The sequence below is a fragment of the Pelodiscus sinensis genome, chromosome 7, assembly GCF_052426305.1.
Source record: "Pelodiscus sinensis isolate ZL-2025 chromosome 7, ASM5242630v1, whole genome shotgun sequence".
Classification (NCBI taxonomy): Eukaryota; Metazoa; Chordata; order Testudines; family Trionychidae; genus Pelodiscus; species Pelodiscus sinensis.
The window spans coordinates 77176395-77196969 of NC_143058.1; the positions used below are offsets into that span (position 1 = coordinate 77176395).

General features: G+C 35.3%; 1 protein-coding gene across 4 annotated transcripts in view; it reads left to right on the forward strand.

Moving 5' to 3' along the window:
- Positions 1–19934, forward strand: part of ADAM23 (ADAM metallopeptidase domain 23) — a 179360-nt gene extending 159426 nt beyond the window's left edge. The window contains exons 25-26 of one of the 4 annotated variants that reach the window (XM_075934339.2): positions 6641–6731; positions 16826–19934. In XM_075934339.2, the coding sequence (XP_075790454.1) occupies positions 6641–6731; positions 16826–16874 (140 nt within the window). In that variant the 3' untranslated portion in view covers positions 16875–19934. Of the gene's footprint in view, positions 1–3100; positions 3513–3570; positions 4600–6640; positions 6732–16825 lie in introns of those variants that run through there. The other 3 variants (XM_075934341.2, XM_075934344.2, XM_075934343.2) reach the window with 3 other exon arrangements.
- The last annotated feature ends 641 nt before the right edge of the window (positions 19935–20575 follow it).

Sequence of the window (20575 nt, forward strand, 5' to 3'; positions counted from 1 at the left end):
TGTGGTAGTGATTGGAACATATTTCCACACAGATTTTTTAAAACAAATTGCATTAAATTTGTTTAAATAAAGAGTTTATTGCAGTTTATTCAATGCTTAAAATTTTTAGGAGTACTTTGGTCTTTTGTAAGCAACACTATATGATGTAATAAGTTAACAATGTTCATCTTTAACTGTTTAGTTTAATGTCCTGGATACAGTGTGTTTCTGGTGAGAGAAGAAAGTTTTCTTATTGGTGATCAAATTGTATATGCTTACATTTTAAATACATTTTAGGTTCACATAGGCTGAGGATGTTTTATTTTTAAATAATAATGTGATGTAATCACAGGTTATGAAACATTAGTTTTAATGTTACAATAAAATTTGTTAAAGTAATTTTGTAAGCATTCAAATACTAGCTGAGGCCACATTTGGCTTTTCCATATATTTAAAGCTATAGTATTTGTGTAGAGAAAGATTTGTTGGGGACTTGAACTGTTTCACAAACAATGGATTACAAAGTGAAATATCCCTCCGAGGTCTATTTTATTTTTCATTTCAGACATATACAGTTATGTGATCATTTCCTTAAAAATCTTCCCTTTTCCCTCCACACAGTGAGCATGGCCACTAACAGGCTAATAGGTGCAGTGGCAGGGACCATTCTGGCTCTGGGGGTGATTTTTGGAGGCACAGGGTGGGGAATAGAGTAAGCATTTTTTTTTTAGTTTAAGAGTTTTATGTTTGGTGCCTAGTGTGTGAGGTACGCACCTGAGCCCTCCGTGTATTATCCCATTAGCTTTGTGTCATGTGGTGATTGTATTCGTCATGTGATTTGAATGTGTCTGTGTCATGTGATTTGCTCATGCAGTGTTGAACCCTCTCCTGTCTGGGACAATGTGGGGCATAAAAAAATAAGTTTGTGAATTTTTACATCATCACAGATAATACAATTAGATGTCTAAATGTTTCATTGCTCCAAATTATAAAAAAATGAAAACAATAATAATTTGAAGATTGTGATTATCTATTTTTGCAAAATGTAATCTAATAGAACAAGATGGACTGTTTGCTACAATTCACATTTTTTTGTTTTAGTGAATGGGGCATTCATTCTAACAGTGGGTCATAAAAGAAAACTACTCAATTGAAATTATATATACATAGCTTTCTAACAAAGTTGCTGGATGTTCTGTTGATAGAATTTTCAGTTATCACAGAGCAGTACATTATTTAACATTTGAACAAGAGATACGATATTGCCTTTTATAATTTTGGGGAGTTCAAATCTGAGGCATCAACATACTAATTTACATGTACGTTTTAACAAGGGGTATTTATATAATGTGTATGATGTATATGATAATCCTGAAGTAAGTTCCTTTAATTCCGTATTCAGGGAATACACTGCAAATCATGAAATAAACTGCCGTTATTTTGATCTTTTAACATTTTTCATCTGCATTCTGCCCAGAAATATAACTCCACACAAACTTTATCTAAGTTTTCAACCCCATGAAAGTGTTTCCCCTATGGGAATAGTATGTGTTATGTAATTACAGATTGTACCACGGTGCATACGAAAGAAGGGGAAATTAAGTTTGCCAGGCCACCTGAATTCTGGCATTTCTTAATTTCTGAATTCTTAACTCTGCATCATTAACATTCTTTTACAATGGTACATAATTATATAAAACAATGAGGAATCCTACTGAGGACACTGCCTGGTGGTCAGTAAAGTCTGGTTTATTAGCTGCACAATACTTAGTTCTGCCACTTGAGCTAATAGCAGTAAAAAGTCATTATCCCATGTGTGGGCCACCTACTAGTCGGATGAGACAAACATTTGCCAGCGGGTTTCACTGCTATTTACTGACAGCAGAGGATTATAGAGATAAAGGACTACAGGGTTCAATTCCAGATTCTGACGGAGCAAGAGTTCTTATGATTACAGACCATTCTGCGTTGCATCTTCACCCCTCTCTCACATTTCTCCACTCCTATCCGCCCCTAGCTCTTGTCCCACTTCCACTTTCTCCTAATCAGCACCTCTGTTCCTGTTCCCCATCTCCTGCCTATCTCTGCTTCAGTCCACAGTCACTCATCCTGACTCTTTCTCCTTCTCCTTTGCTCCTATCCTCCCTACCTTAGCCTCTGCTCCTGATAACCCTTCCACCAGACTCACTCCTCCTATCCATCCCTCCGTTTTAGCTCCCCACATCCACTTTCCTCACCTTGTCAGGTTCATGCAATACCCTCTGTTTTTGCATCAGACAGCTTCCGCCTTCCCTGTTTTGTAAGCACCAGGAACAGGAGCACTGAAAGCACAAGAGAGATGGAATTCCTGCTCCCAGTTCCTTTGCCTAGTGCCACAATGAACCCTAGCTGCTCACAGCAATTGGAGGAAGTGTCCTACTGAATCCCTGATATGGGCTTTAAGCATTCAGAATTTAGAACTCTGAACAGTTCTCTTCTGAGCATGTGCAAATTGATATTTTTCAGAGGTTTATAACTCGGAGAAAGGCACATTTCTCACACCAGCGCATTTCTGCTGCAAATGGCGAAGCTACCGTCCAAGTATGGGCATGCTACAGTTTCTCAGTTAAATTATTATAAGAATTTTTTAACTTGAACTCAACATAATATTTTCCTGTAATCTCAGTCTCAAAAATAATATAACTGTTTTATCTGAAACTTTCCAAAAAAAACTCAGCATGAAAGAGATGTCTGTCACTGAAAATTTTAGCATGAACAATTTGGCAAAATTATAAGCAACTGAAAACAGGATCTTACAGTAAAAAGTTTCAAGCAACGTTAACTGAGCTACCATCTGTGCTTATACTAAAGAGATTTGGCCTAATCTAGAACTGTTATTAATATTATCAGTAATAGATATACAGAACATTAATTTAGTTACTCTCTTCAATGGGATAATCCTGGTGATGGAATATAGAGCTTGATCCCAAGCCCTTTTGAAGTCAGAAGGATTCTTTCCACTCAAAAAGTGCCAGTAGGCTGAATAATGGCAGATCATGAGTACTAACAGGGGTTGGCAGATCATGAGTACTAACAGATCTGAGAGAATTTAACCTCTACAATTTTTATTTCTCTCCACCAGGCAGAATAGAAAATGCATCCAAAAGGCCACAGTGAACACAATTTAATACTTTAAATTTGCATTTTGACTGTAGAACTTATATGGCCGAAATCTGTTTGCTGTTTCCTCCATAACCAGTACTTTTTATCATTTACTGAAGCAATAAAGAAATATCTAGTGGTATTTACTTTACAGTATTTACATTAGCAGCTAAATAATGACATCTCAATAAAAATATAAATTTCCTATGTATTATTTGTTTGATAAAATGCAAAAAAGAAGGTAAACATTAAAACATAAAAATGTCCAATTTTCATGGTATTTAAAGTTATCTTGCATTAAATGCTTAATCTATTGTAACATAGTCTTTAAAATTAGTTTTCCAGTATGTCTCTGATCTCTTTATACATTTCCAAACCGGAACTAGTTTTACCTGGAGAATTCTTTTCTAAACAAATTAATTTTTACCTCTTTTTGTTCTGTTTGTATAGCACCTATCATACTGGTGTCCTGATCTGTGACTGGGGCTCCTTGACACCATGGAATAATAATAATTATTATTTGTATAATTCTTTACACAGAAGAAATCATGTAATATATGTCTTCATTGAAGTCCCAAGTAAAATCCTGGACCCACTGAAGTCAGTGGCAAAATATCCATTGAGTTCCATGAGTTAGAATTTTATCCCGAGTGTATTCCACAGGCATTTTCAGTTTCTGTTTAATTGATCTTTCTTGCGATATCTATCAATCTCTATGAATAGGAATCTATTGACTACCAGTATTTACTTAGATTCCACAGGAAAAAGAGGAATTTTAGCCAGAATCTTTTTAACAAGGGTTTCAGCTATCCACTACTATATTATGTTCCCATTTTTAAGGCTGTTGGCACAGGAGCTTGGTTTTCTAATTATTTTCTGTAGTCAAAGAAAAGATGTCCCTTCTCTAATTGTGACACAGTTGGGCCAATCTCAGGTGACTTGTATCAGGACTTTATGGTATTCACCACAGTTATTATAACTTTAAAGAGTTTTCCTTATTTTCTAAATCTAATTTTTATTTAATTATTTAATCCTATTTAAATCTGATTTGAATTAGCTTGATGGTAAATTTATTCACAGTAACAGTATTTCCTCTGTTTGCTTTCCTTAAGCTCAAGTCTTCTCTTGAATCATTAACATTTTACATTTTTCTATGTACGTGTAAAACATTTTATCAAACATATAATAGACACATGGAATATTATTTGTTCTGTACATGTAGACATATTTCAAATATCCTGAAATGGCCATTTCTGGACTTCTGATTCAAAATTACAAATATGTCAGATAAATGTACTAGCTGTGGTGTTTTTGTGGAAAAATTACTTTCTATGGCCAGGCAGAAAAATAATTTCTAAGGATTTCCCAAAACTGAAATGTTGTATAAATCAGTTACTTGCTATGCTTGCAAAAACTCTAAAAATAGTATGCTTGTATTGAATCCAAATCCATTTACCAAAAAAAAAAAAAAAGATAGAAGTTGTGCTTTGGATCAGGCAAAGATAATAGATGGAAAAGTATACATTGTTAGTAATTGAGGAAAAAAATCTCTTAATTGGAAATAGAATGCCCATGCAACAGCATTTGTTAATCCTCCAACATGCTCAGTGTTACTGATTGGTAGCCAAGTCTGACTATGAAAGGTAAGTTCAGTAAGATACATTTTCCATTATTAGAAAATTTATGTATTATTATTGTTGTTACATTTGCGCTCTGCTCATATCTATTAAGTTCAGATTCTTATTAATATTTCTGAATACTTGTTGTCTAAAGAAGTATTTTTAAAAAGGGAATAGATTAATTAATTTTAGACTGATTAGACATAATTTTTGGGGCCATAATCTGCCCCCATCTATGGTGAGTACCACAAATAGTCCATTTGAAGTAAATCAGACTATTATAGAACAAAAGGCACTACTCAATATTAGTAAAATTTGCATAAGCTCTATGTGTTAATTCAGAATAATAAATCATGAATTATCTGCAGCATGATGATATGTATATTGTTTAATCCATAGACATGAACTCGTGAAACATACGCTGTATAGACAATGTTTTTTCTTTGTACTGTATATTGAAAACAAAAGCTGAGGAGCTTGCTTTTTATTCAGTCTGACCTGATATCATAAAATCAACCCAAAGAAACAACTGACTTATGTAATGTATTGTTCAAAACCAGGTCACTAAAATGAATATAACATTAGGTTATACTCTCATTACTACATCTGGTACTTGGCAATTAAGGCATCTGATGCTAAACTAGCCCTTGAGTTCCTTCGGCTGTGCCAGGTACTCCTCTCTGCTTCCTCCATCTTTTCTTCATGCTCCTCTTTTCCTCCCTGTAGCTCTCTGATAGTATTCCAAACACTTTGTGATACCAAAACCAGAACTGTGCTATTTAGAATAACAAAATGGCCAATACCATGGAGTAGCTGTCTTTTTGGATTTCTTTCATTAGTATTATTTTTGAAAGTCTGTTAATGGGTTTTAAATGTTTATATTGAATTATAAGTTGTGTGATATGCAAAAGAATTGTATTAGATGTTACTTTGCCTTTGACTTAGAGATAGTAGATGTACATTCAGGAGTGTCTAATACCAAAGAATTTTGTGGTCTGGAATTAATCTGGTCAGATCTATTTTGTATTTTTTTCCTGCTTTTCCCCAAGCAAATAAAGCACTTATGCAAGAAATTGTTAATTGATCTTCAAGTGTTTTATTTCCTTTTAAAGAAAATTACATCAAATGGATTTTATGCCATTTTTTATTCAGTCTCTTTTTCCCTGCCCCACTTTATTGTTCCGTGGCTGTTTGAAGATAATGGAGATGCACTGATGTTTGGAATGCTTCAGTGGGAATGCAACTTTTATTTCAATTACAGATCTTTATTATTTGAATCGTATCCTTTTACTCACCACTCTTTCAGCTGAATTCTCTGTAGTTAATAAACTTAAGGATGACATAGCCATAGGGATTATATGGTGCTATGGGCTTCCTAAAATGTGCTGAACACTACCTGATCAAGTTGAAATAAGTGGGATATGGGGGTACTCAGCAACTTCCAAGATCCTAACTACCTAAAAATTCCTTTTTTTCATTTGCCATTGGAGTGAAATAAGTAGGCATTAAGTACAACAGTTATGTTTTATTACTCCTTGAATCCTAATTTGAAAAAAGTTAAGACTTTATTTAATTTGACAAATATATGAATGTTTTGAACTGATGGTTCGCGTACTACGTGCTTATTGGAATAGTTAAGCCAGAGAATAAAGTGAATGACAGTGTTGTTAATTTCTGAGATACGTAAAAATCTAGTATTAGAAAAGAAGTATAGCACAGTGAGAGACATTACAATAGCTCTGGTTATTCATGCTATAAATGAAAAGCAAGTGGGGGCCTTTTGAAAATGTTTAGATACATCTTGTAGGTTATTTGTTTTCCTAAATTGCTTGATTACGTTTCCCTTGTCTTGAATGAAGTGGTTGGTTCTTATGTTTTCTTCCCATAATCCTTTATCGCAGGTCCTAGTGCCACCAATCTTATAATAGGTTCCATCGCTGGTGCCATCCTGGTAGCAGCTATTGTCCTTGGGGGGACAGGATGGGGCTTTAAGTAAGCAATGCCGCATGTCTTCTCTTCAGTGGCTATGGCATTTCTATTCTCTGCTTACAACACTAAGTTTTGAGTTCCTGCTACAAGACTGAAAGTGAAAAATACTGCTTCAAATAAATAGTTACACTAGCACTGAAAAAGAGGGAAAATGTTAAAAAAAAAAAAAACCCCACAGATGTCACCAGGGTGCAAAGTTGGAGAATATGTGAATTAACCTTCATAAGATCATGGAAAACAACCCCAAAAGTAGAAAAAATAAATAATTTTCTTCCCATGAAGAAGGTCAAGCCATTTCCCTATATTAGTATTATTTTTGGTATGCTTTGCAGAGTGAAATATAGTGGTAGGAAATCAAAAGGTACAGTATGAAAAGTAAATTAACATGAAATAGTGTACAGGAGTGCTTGAAAACTGACACAGTGTGTCTGATTACAAATGGCTAACCTCATATGAAGTTTACTATAGAATTAGTTGAGTTTTTTGACTAAATATCTTTCTGTCATAAAGACTGATTCTTTGAAATAGAAACCTTTCATGGGAAATGGGCAATTTTGAGAAATTTCCCATTTTGAAAAATGTTGAGGAAACCAGTGTTTGATCATTTCAAAATAAAAAAGTTATATTTAAAATTGAGTTAATGTATAGATTAAGAAAAGATATAAATTAAAATAAAACATTTACAAATTATCAAAGAATTTGAATAATCCAAACTGATTTTTTTTTCAGATTATAAGGTCATGAACATTTTCAAGATTTTGACCTTTTGTCCATGGGATGGGATTTTTTTTGCAAAATCTCTGAATTTTTTCTGAGACAAGAAACCTGATTCCTGCCCACCTATTACCATTAATTGACATGAGCAAGTTAATTCCGGGTATAACTCCCATTGACTGAAATGGAATTGTATTTTGAGTGATTTTGGATTATTATATGTGTGATATGATATAAAATCATGCTTTTCCTTGTGTTGTCCATATCAAATTAGCACACTAAGGTTTAAATTTGAACTAGTGTAAATCTTCAAAGTTCCACTGACTTCTGTGGAGTTAGATTGACTTATACCAGATGAGGATCTCTCCCAAGGTGATTAGCCCCAGCAAAGATGGTGATAATACTCCCCATTGTTGCAGTAAGAAAAGACAACTAAGGTTGTGGCTGCTTTTTTGTGCATCCATGCATGACAACAGCTATTGACTATTAATTGTGGGGTTGAGTAAAGATTACCTAAAATGTACAAATTTAAAAAACGCCTGTTAAGATCTTAAATCTTCAACAATGGGTAGTCATAAAAATTACATGTGTATTTAGATATAGAGTATTTAGAAATAATTTCCTTTCTTGCATAATAGCCAATACGAGATTTCAGGATTGTTAATTTCTCCAGCAAAAGCCTACTACAGCAAATAATCTAAAGCTTTATAAAAATACATGTGTGTAGTTTTCAGCATTCTCTTTTAGGAGAAATATAACCCTCAAACCTTAGTAGGTTAGAAAAAAAATCTGTTTACTTTTTAAAACCTATTAATTTCTCATGTTAATGCTACACATTCACATTCAGTTGGGGCAAGTCTTGCCTCAATCTCTGTGGGTGCTAAAAGCTCTTTTTAGGCATAGTGGTTGTTAGGATTGTAGAGTGCAGTTCCATGGGAGGAGCTTATGTGCCCATGGAGAGAGTACAGCTGTATGTTAACCAGGCTGGAGTCTGAAAAAGCTACTCCCAAATAGTAAACTGGAGAAGCAGAGGCAGAGTAGACGCAATCTGGATGAAGAATGCATCCCCGCTTTTGCCATTGTACACAAATGCTCAGTTAAGCTGTTCGGACTAGGAGCATTAGGCAACCAATAATCAATGAAGTTCTTAAATAGTTTTCTGAATTTATTGATTTCATATTTTTTTTAAAAAGCACTTCAGGTTAGCTATAGAAAGAATTAGATAGCTAGGGAAATATTGTTTTGCATGCTCAAAAAGTACAAAAGAGGTGATATCCAATTTGTGATTTTTAAAATTATTTTCCTAATCTCTCATTCACAATTTTCTCAGGAGTGGTATATGAAACCCTCCAGAACTAGGGTGGTATGATAGCAGCTCAAAACTAAATGATTTCAAAAGGAAGAAAAGGGTAGTTAAAAATACTTGATTCTGTCCATGCTTTAAACATAAGCAAAATGTCTATAATTCTCTTTTTTACCAAACTGGCAATCTATTAGGGTATGTCTACACTCGTACCCTCTTTCAAGAGAGGGATGCAAATGAAGACATTCGAAATTGCAAATGAAGCTGGGATTTAAATATCCCGTGCTTCATTTGCATATTCACGCTCTGGCGAAATTGCGCTATTTCGAAATAACAGATGCTGTTAACATGCGGTTATTTTGAGAGAAAAGCCTTCTCTTGAAATAACCCTTATTCTCTTGAAATAACTGTGTCTTAACAGCATCTGTTATTTCGAAATAGCGCCATAACGCAAATATGCAAATGAAGCCCAGGATATTTAAATCCTGGTTTCATTTGCATCCCTCTCTCAAAAGAGGGTACAAGTGTAGAAATACCCTGAGAGTTTAAGAAATTCTGTCCTTATATAGTCTCCTGTGCTGCCTATTAATTTCAATATCTGTGGAGAAGTGTGAGGGCAGAATTTGCCCTGAAAATTCATGTCTTCCTTGCAAGATAGTCTTAATGATGACCTGTACTGGTTCATCAAATTTTCTCACGTGGCCACTTCTGACACAGAGTCTTCACCCATTTAAAGATGGAAGAATCTGGCTCTTATGACATTCAGTGTGTAGGTTAAAAGCAGAACAGTAGATGAGGTATGTGCTTTGGAATATGCAGCTCTTGGACTTGATTTATATCTCTTTGCATGCAGACTTGTCATTGAAATAAGTGGGGCTTCTGCAAGCGAAGAGACTGCAAGATTGCCTGTAATGTATAAAGGCCTACTCTGTGGTACATTAATTACTGTTCACAACCTTTCTCTGAGTATTGTTTTGGTCTACATTGCATCTTCTATAGCACAGGTCATATTAAATCCAAATTATAAAAGAAAATTAGCTGTCTGCAATATCATAGCAGGTACATTAGATAGATATATGTAATTTAATTAGATAACTTATTTATAGTATTGTTAATTCTCTTTAGGAAATTGAGCCAAATTCTGCCCTTTTTTATTGAACAAATGTTCAAGTAAGGACTGCAGAATTTGTACCTTTGTAATTGTACACATGCAAATAATGTCACGCCTGTCCTTCCCTCCACTTCTGGACTATTTTCCTAGAAATTAATGTGATGTGAATTACATGGCTGAATAATTCATGCATGAATTACAGTATATGCCCCAGGTCTGTATTTGACCATTTGACATGTAATGCTCCCAGTGAAGTAAAAGGTAGCCACATACATATATCTCTGGTAAAAAAATGTTTGAAGTGTTGTATTCCAGGGCATATCCTGTTAAACTCCTTTAAAGATCTTTCTAGTGTGATAATTGTTTCTGGATGTTAGTACAGTAAACCTGGATTCAGGAAAGTATTACTATTCAGGACAGCACTTGAGCATATTCTTAACATGTTTGCTTAAAGCAGTTAAGTGCTGTCCTGAATAGGGGTGAAATTAAGTTCACTCTCAAGAGTGTTTGTCAGTCAGGACTTTAAATGGGCTGACTGGCTTAAATAATGCAATGTTAATTATTCTTCTTGGTATGTCAACATATTTTTTGTCTAGCACAAAACTAACCTGCTCCCCCATTGCTTAAATCAGTTATACAAATGTTCCACTTTGCATCCTGAATGTCTTCCTGTCATACAAAAAAGTTGAAGTACTTGGTATCTCTGTATGAGTAAACTCTCACAGTGAAAATATCAGGAGTTCAATATTTTTAAAGGGGCAAGATATGAATATTTATTCTGTAGCAGAACCTCAAATATAATGGCCTGGCCTAGCTCACAGCTTGAAGTGCATGGTTTTGTTTTTTGGGGGGGAATTGAAAAGGCTTTTTCACATGTATGTGGAAGAAGGCTAGCACAATATAGGTCCTCTTACACTTTGTTTCCAGATTTTTTTGTAGCCTAATAGAAGGGGTTACAATTTTCATTTTAAGATATCTTATTTCAGTCTTTAGGAATGTGAGAAAAAATAGCCAGTACTTTACAAATTAGGGGGTATGATTTCTGTTCCACAGGTTATCAGGTGTTCACATGCACATACAGTATTGTGGTTCAATTCCAAATGAAACGTAAGCTGCAATTATGCAAATTTTGTTCATGAATGTAGTGGATCTGTTTGATAATAATTAGCAAAAAAAAAATTTTCTTTAAAGAAGTAAAGTTAACTTTAGGATTAGGGTTGCCAGGTGTCCGGTTTTGAACTGGACAGTCCAATATTTGAGCTTTCTGTTCGGGAAACAAATTGAGAAAATATAAATGTTCGCTATTTTCTAACTAAGATGTAATGTAGATTGTGATGTAATGTCAAGTGTGTCCGGTATTTTTGTTGAAACCATCTGGTAACCCTAATTAGGATTTAAGTTTCGACCTTTTCTGGAAAGATAGGGATAAAAATAGGGAAGAAAAGATGTTGAGCTCAAGTGTCAGGAGGGCATTTAGTGCACATAGATATTAAGTAACATATTTTGTGAATTTGAGTTCAGTGTTGTCTAGTGAGCACCCTGTTAGGAATTATACTTTGTTTCACAGACGACCTTTCTTCGTATTTTGACAAAGTTGTTATTGATGTTTGTACTGCAGTAGTTTAGGAGCCCCTCTCATGGGCCAGGGCTCCACTGTCCTAGGCAATGTGCAAACACATAATATGTACTGATGCTGAGCAGGTCCATGAACCTCACTCCAAACATTACAATGCTTCATTAAAGACTGAAGTGGAAGTGGAACAAGGAGTTAGATAATGTGTGCCGTCTTGTACAGGCCCTCCTAATTTCATGTTTAGGCCTACTTTCCAGTTCTTTTTAATATAAAGACTGTATAAGTAGTTTTGCTGGAGTAAGGAATTCAGTTGCTTTTTTAAATGTTGGCTTGATAGTTTGTTGCATTTTGAAAGAGGATACTTGATATATAAATAACAATATTTAGTAATAGTACCAGAAGAACTAAATGTTTAAAAAATTGGAGAGTTTCTTTTGAGACTGCATAAATAGTCCTCAGAATGTGAAACAGACTAGGAGAGGAAGTGTTGTGGTAGGTAAAAATGCATAGGTACAGTATTATTCTCTGTAATATCTGCTGAAAAACAGCTCTTTCCTGCCAGGTGGAGGATTACTAAGTGGGCCAAAAGTCTCAGAGGGGTAGTCATGTTAGTCTGTAACTTTAAAAACAATAAGTAGTCCTGTGGTACCTTAGAGAGTCAAAAATATATTATATCGTGAGCTTTTGTGAGTAAAACCCACTTTGTCAGATGAGTTGGAGTGGAAATTACAAAATCCAGAATATATATAACAGGACAAAAGCAGTTACCTGTCAGTTGTAGGAACAGTGTTAATGAAGCTAATTGAGTCAGGCTGGATGTGTTCCATTCATAGCTTTTGATGTGTAAATGCGAATATCAGAGGCAGAGGAAATTGCCTTTGTAGTGTTTTTACTCAATCCTTAAATTTCTGCATAAAGGCAGAGCCAAATCTTGTGCTGGTTTCTGTAGACACAGGAAAGTTTTTTTTAAAATGCTATGTTTCTGTTGTGCTGCACAGCAGTACAGTAGAGAGCCTGTGCAGTCAGATTCTGAAATGCCTGTATGCTGTATACAGTAACTACACTGCTCTCTGGTTTGTGAATAACCACTATTTTCCCCTCCACTCTGCATTTCCTTGCAAAATATGTGCACAGCATGAATCTACCTGCTCAAAAATCAAACAACATACTATGTCTACTACTATTCCTCATCCCGGCAGATGACGCCAGGCTAGCTAAGCAGGTGCCCTAGACTCTATCATGGTTTTGAGGCTGAAAGTCCCTCCCCCAGCTTTGATGTTTTAATTTGCAGTTTTACATAGCAACAGCCTGGTTACTATGGATTCGTTCACTTCTTTTTCAAGATTTGATGTGGGGAAACTTTACGGAAACATTACTGATTTGAAGGGACTGTACTATCATTGGAGTATCCCTTGATTATTTTTTCTTCAAGATTTTGTTTTTGTGAACATGGAGAAAGGAACCAGCTTACAAGAATATAATATACTGTAATATCAGCAGTAGTAGTTAACTGCTACTAAAATAAGCGGTGTATTTGTGCATTAGTGCTGTGTTCTTCTCAAAACACTTAAGCAAAGGGAAGAAAAAGAGGTTACCTCAAAAGTGTAATAAAAGACTGTGGGGTAGCAGTGTTTTTAATTTGCATTTTTATTTGTGCAAAGAATGAACTATACCATCAAAAGGTTCAAAGCAACTATCCCAGATGGAACGTAGGTGATTATTACTTTGCACTCTGGCTTGTTATAATTATGCTATGAGTATTTTATGGTTAACAAAAGTAATAATTGTATTTTCTTGGATTCAAAGGTAATGGAGGCTGGATTTTATTACTGTGAATTTTTAATATAAAAGAAAAAGTTAATGCTGTGTTAGAGTTCTGTAGCTAAAAGGGTGCAACCCTCCTCCCCCAAAGCAAAAGGCACTGCAGAAGTTGTGTGACCTGTTGCATGACCCTTATTGTGTGGGCTCATCTCTTCCTTGCAATGGTATTTTTATTGTGCTAGTGAAAGAACCTAGGCTATTCCTTCTCCGGCTAATGAGCTTGTGAATGGAGCCTCGAAGACGAGCCACTGCTTGTATGTACCGGAGTAGGATATGGAGCCCTAAACAGCAGCCTCTTTTAGTGTGAAAAGGAAGTGATCTTAGTGCTTCTGCATTTTGCTGCTGAAGAAGAATGAGCAGAAGGGGCCAAGAGAGAGTCCAAAAGAACAGCCGTTGCTAGTGGAGGGTATCTGTCTCTTAAGCAGCAGTGAAACCCGGCAAAATTCCTTTTAGGGTATTTCTATGCAGCATTTTAAAGTGGTCACTGGTGTTCAGACTCTGAAGTGTAGGAGAGGGGATGCTCAGAGTCTCACTCCAAAATGCTGTGTAGAGATACTTCTATTGGGGAGAGAGGTGCTTGCTGTTCAGTATCTCAGAATAGCTATTTCCAGAAACAGGTGAGCCAGCCAGAACGGAAAGGCCACATCCCAGGTAGGCCTGTCTTCCATCGACTTCCATCAGTAGGAGCCAGGATATTTACCTTCATGTGATAGGCCAAGTTCTGCACTCGGATGTGCCCATTTATGTTCTCTTCAGTGACATCCATATGCATTCATTTTGGAGAAGAATGTGACTGAGTCTGTTTAGTTCAGGGGAACTGATCATTTAACAAAAGAAATGATCCTTCAACATTTCCACTTGAAGTCTCTATTTTAAGTGCTTTATAACTCAGCTACAAAAATGGTTTGAATTTTGATATACATCTTTCCTGCTAGTAGTTAATTTTATAGTCAGAAGCTCTGCTTTACTTTTTTGAAGTTATAAAAATATAGCACAATAGTCTTAGATGTAATTGGATTTTAATGGTGTCTTTAGTCCATTACATGAACTGGGCTTTGTGGATCTCTATATTTCAAATATTAAGACTGAAACATGGTCTGAAGCCACAGCCTGCAGTAGGGGATAGTGCAAAGCTGCACTGCCACAGTGGAAGCGCCTAGGTCTTCCTGGGACAAAGCACAGCTTCTGCAAAACCCTTTAACAGAATGTGGCATGTGCCTCTCCAGCCTGATTGCACATAAGGCCTGTTCTGCTGATTAATATGTGGGAGGAGCATGATTCTTTTGGGGAATCTATCCACCTTAATTAAGCACTAGGAGATACTCAGATAAGTGTTACGTAAGTGCAAGGTCTTATTTCTTACCGAAACATTAAGAAGCAAAACCAACATCAAGCATAGTGTATTAAAAAACCCCAGTTTTGTGTACTCATTTTGAATGTCACATTTAGAGCTCTACATCCTTCATTTTCAGGACAATGGCTTTGTCCGACTCTGATATTGTGGAGAAAACGGTTGTTATTAATGATTGACCAGAGGAAACATACATTTTGATGTAACGTATTAAGGAAACATTGAAAAAGAAGAAAGGCATTAGCTATTTTTTTTAACCCTTGGAAGAATGTATTTTCATTTACTGAACTGTAGGACATGATTGAAATGCAATTTGTGGCTTTGAAATAGACCCTAGAAGACATTTTCTGTGATGTGAGCTATGTTATGCTTCCACAAGAGTTTGGCAGTTGTTTCAAAGTATGTCCATCACTGTTCAAAGACAGTATTGAGCAGGATTGTTCTCCCCAGAAGAATTACTCTAGCAGATGGTCAATTGGAAAGACCTGGAGAGTTATCCTGGGAAGCTAACAATACGTTTGCCCGCTGTAAATTTGTACTGAAAGTCACAGCAGAGCTCACTCAATAGAAAAACTTCAAGCAACATGACTGATAATAGAATAGTGATTTGTTCCCTTAAAAATAACAGGAATGCAGACATTTTTCAGAATACTTCTTTACATTTGGAGCTCAATGGTCTGGGTTAAATCAGTTGGATTTTTCGCATGTATTAGTGATCTGATTTTTTTTCAGATTTGTTGTAAAGGTAAATAACTGCTGGTTATTGAAATTTGAATTTCTGTGTGCAACATAATAAAAATACAGTCATTTAAAGCACTCGTTTTCACACACCATAAAAAAATAGAGAAACTAGTAAAGTGCAGACAAGTTTTGATTCAGATTTAAATAGCCAATATTATTCAGACTTCCTACTATACAAGTCTACATCTGACTAGAAAGTATATCCGTTAATACCAGAGCTACTCATTAGGGTACGAATGCTGAACAGATTATCAACCCAGCGGTCAGTTTGAGTCATGATGAGAGTTAGTACAGCACTTTTCTATAAAAAGTAAAACAATGAAATTTTAAAAGCCTGTAATTCTTACGATGCATGCCTTTGTTACAAATAGTTTAGCAGTCACTGGCACATGAGCAAAGGCTGCCAGGTTCTCTTAAAGACCTATGCTGGATAATTTTTCTTTTTGCAGTGATTCCTAAGTTACTTGTGCAACTTAGGAAAGGCTTGGTTTCATCTTAAGCACTACAGAAATGGTGGTCATGGGAAGAGCACAGTCAACAAGGAAATTTTGGGCTTTGTGTATATAACATTTAATTCCTGTTCTACAACTTTTGCATGAAAATTTGGTGGCGGTAGCGGTGCACATGCCCAATGTTAAGACTAAATGCATGAGCCCCTTGCTTGATGCCCCACATAAAGCCAGATTTTGGGGAGGTTGCACCCAATTTGTGTTGTTGCCTTGTAATGTCTTGCTCTTTATTGATATAGGGTATCAGTGTCGTAGGAGACTGGACATTAGTATCAAAGCTAAATCGTAATTGAATAAATAAAAGCCTCTGTCCATTCTCCTTCGACTGCAATGTCTCAGTATCTGCTATATTTTGTATGTTACTGGAGATTCAAAGCACTTTGTCCATAGTAAAGTAAAGGCTCACAGAGGCACTAACATAGCTTGGTCTACTGTAAAGTTATGTGAATTCAGTGTAGCCACTCAAAGATGGATACCTGAGAGGGCATGGTCACCTCATTTGTAGTGGATCTATTATATTGGAGATTATAAACAACCAAGTACTCTTAAAATGAAGAAAGGCAATATTGTATGTGAAATGTCACTGGTTCGGATGGTTTCAAATGATATACAAATGTTGTCCTGGCTTACTGTATGACATGTCTGTACAGTCTGAAAAACTTCCCCTCTAAACAGGATTGACTGCCACTTGTAGTACTGCAAAAATAAAAGTTATCTGTATATACTGAATCGATTTTACTCATCAGTTTTAAACTTCATAAAGACAGCAGGAATTGATACTGTAATACCGTGTGTCCAAACTCCCTCAAGGTCAAATCATTACAGTTGCTTCACTGTAAAGTTAGTTTGTGAGACTACCTCAAAGTGAGCTTATTGCTTTACTATGGTGTTAACAATATTTCTCTTCCATTATGCCTAACTAATGTTTTATGTTTTTCCCCCTCATTTCATTTCCTTTTGACGCACACTGGAAGAAATGTCAAAAAGAGAAGGTATGATCCAAATCAGCAAGGTCCTATCTGAAGGAACTTAATTGGAAAAGCTTCTTCTTGCACTACTGGATTCTGAGTGTGAAGTCTTTGCTGTCACTGTGCAGGAACTCAGTAAAAAAAAAAAAAGAACATTAGAACTAAAGTCAGGTTGCTATGGATGGAATGAAGGAACACTGTCTTTTTTGGAGATAAGTTCAAATACTCCCTTACACCTTTCTTTTTTTAAAAAAAAAGGCGACAACAGTGATGGACAACTATTTATTATTTTGTTTTTTCAAAGAAAGAAAGAATGGGGCAAACCAAGCAAGTGCAATAAGAAAACTGTTCCAAAATAGTAAAATAGAAGATTTTTTTCCCCAGCCTGCTGGCACTCAAACTTGAGTTCGCGTGACTGGTTTTGGGTTGGGTTTTTTTTTTTCATATTAAATTACAAACTCCAGTGGCATGAGCAGCTAATTTCAGAAAGGGTAAACTGCATGGCATATGTACAACATACTAGCTAGCAAGCCAACCTACGCAAGATCTGCACCCAAATATATACAAAGAAGAAAACAACAGAGTACAAAGGTGGTGATATCAGTCTCTTTTTATGAAATCTTCCACCAGTGCAGTGCATTCATTCTCTCTGGATGCCATAGTTCCCTGTGTTTTTATCCCCTGGACTAAAATTCCTTTGGGTATGGGAGCTATTGTTTTTGAGCTGTGATAATGTATAGTAGTTCTATAGAAAGAAAAAATGTAAATAGGGAATAAGAAATTGACATATCATTTTCACAGATCTTTATTGAAGGATTTCCTTAGAAACATTCTATTCTCTATGTAAATCTATTTTTGGTGGTTTAATTTTGCTCCCCTTTTAATCTTTCTAGCATGTTGTATAGCGGGTGTTCTGGGCTTGCTCAAAAAAGGCAGATGTAGCATGCAGTTCCAGGGAGTTCTGGCACCAAACAGGTGTGATCTCAAATTTGTATGCTTGAAACCAAAAAACAAACCTTATTAAAATGTGTAAATGCATATGTATTTAATAAGTCTCTTTTGAATTACTTTTTTGGCTGTCATGCAGATTTTCTATATATATATAAAATGTAAGAAAATTGACACCATCTCAAATTAATCACAAAAGTGCCAAGCTCATATCTTTTTAATTTTAACAACTATTTTCCTCTGTCTAGCTTTCTCAAGTGAAAAGGAAAACAAGCTTAAATAAGCCTTAAAATATTCACAAAATGCTGAAAGCTTAAAACAGGCTTTCCCTGTAGTCTCTATTTTCCCGCCCATACTCCTCTCTCCCTTCCTGTAGGCCTGCAAAGATGATCCAAACATCCAAGTCACTCTGAGTTTCCCTCTTTAGTACCTATCATCTTTCAAAGTACAATCTGGAGAGCTACTATTTCTGCTATAGATGGTTATTGTCACTCCTAGGGTTTGTTCAGATTTCACTTCCAAGGATTGGGTACATTAGTTTTATTATTTATATGTTCATACATGAGATAGTACAGCCCAGTGGAAGGGCTCCCATTAACTTTAATGAGCATTGGACATGGGCCTTGGTGAACTGGGCATAGATAAGGTTTAGAGCTGCTCGCACTTCTGCTTACTCTGGTTTTACACTGGTAACTTGATAGGTTTCAATAGAATTACCAAATGAAAGGGAGTTAGTCCTATAATTTGAACCCTTTTTAGGTCAAATTTCATTTTCCTGACTTCCATTTTCCTTGTTCAAATGTTAAACTAGTTTCTAGATTTAGTGTTAAAAATTTACTTAGTGCTGCAATTACAACAATTTTTTTGTGCTTTATTTTTTTCTATAAAATGTTTTGGTCTCCAAATGTATTTCAAACTCTTTCACATTGGATATTCTCAAAGAAGTCTTTCTGTTGAAAATTACTCTATGCTGTTTTGCAGACACAATAGTTATTTGTCAAATGATGTTTTAGTTAACATGTGGTTTTGTTAAACCTACCACTGTTATTGCATTATGAGTAAGAGGTGCTATGCTGAGGCAGTCTATGTTGGTATAGTTCTACACCATATTGTGATAACAGGGCTATTTGCAGCGTTATTTTAACAGTAGCTGACTTCAGAACACGAGTTTTGGTTGTATTAATGTTTGATGACAGTGAACACTTGTAATTTTTGAGGGGAACTCAAAGTACTTGCGTTGTGATATTGTCCACTGGCACTATGTTTAGTTCCACTTTGCTATTGTGTATGGAAGGTATAATTACTCTGACAGGTACTAAGCTGCACACATTGTTTCTCCAGGATCAGTGTAACCACAGTAGAAATGCCATTGTGGTTACAAAAATCAATGAGGTGTCTAATGTAACTACCTGTAAAATAAAACTTTGATGATAAGCATTTCACAAATAACATTGTAAATGTGCGATGTGATGTTTTTAATCAGACCACAGTGGTCCCCAAATATTATGTACATATGGTAAGTGTTGGTGTAACTTTTTGTTACACTAGCAGTTTCATGGGAAATACGATTTCTGTATTGGTTAGACTCCACTGTTTAGCTGTGTGCGTGTATGCGTAAAACACACAAGCATTATGCTCTGTATGCGCAGGATGTAAAAGACATCACATCATTCACAAAATATTCTACTACATTTTTTCTGCAGTACTAGGATTATGTAGTCTTATCCATTGAGCTAGATAGAGTTGATTTTTCTAAGCCCTTTGTTTGCCACAATTAGTAGAGTATGTTCATTTATTATAACATATGTCACATTTTAATATTAATAGAGTAAACATTAAGCAATGACAAGTTCCCATTTCACCCCCTATATTTTTGTTCCATTATATGATTCATCTTGACAAGAAAATATATGGTAACTATACAGCTCTTACTGCTATGCTGCATGATCCCACTGAATTGACCTAATCCTTTTGTAAGAGAGGTCTATGAGGCAAATTAAATGTAATGTAGGTGCATGTTAAAAGAAACAAATTACATAGAACTAGAGTTTTATAAAGTTTTCATTACTATGCAAAGATGAGCATTGCACAAACAAAATGTAAAGACAAATGTCTGGGGAACTTTACAAAATAATACTTGAATTTATTTTTGTTTGAAAGCCTATCAGCCATGTTTTGTATTCATTGTTGCTTCCACTATTAATCTTTTTTTTAATGATTTGTAAATATTTTTAAGTGCACAATATGATGTTATGAACCAGTTTTTGTTTGGAGTTAATGCTCATTCATAACTTGTTGGCTGCTCATGAATGGAAATTTAATAGTCATTGTTCTGCAACTCTTAGTAAAATGAGAATTAAAATATCATAAACATGGAATATTGTAACTTTGTTTTGATCATTTTTTAATTATGTATGCTTATTGTATTAAATTCTTGTGTTCAGAATGTCACCAAGCTTGCTGGAACAATCAGAAGCCTCAATAAGAATGTCTGATTATAGATTCATCTAACTTCACATACTGAAAGATTGTTTAATTATAACATTCAGGTGAGATGTTTTGTTTTAAAATTTACAGACTTCTCCATCAGAAGAAAAAAATGGGTGAGTTGGTTCAGTAGAGATGCCAGTTCTAATGATGGTCTATTTTATGATCAAAAAGAGCTAAAACCCTGTAGAACTCCCATTTAAGTTAGTGGGAGCTACAGTGCTTCTGCGTTAAATGATAAAATATTGGTCTATTGCATATGAAAATTTACAGTACTTTTGCTTTCAAGGATTTAAATCTTATGTAAGTACCATAAATGCC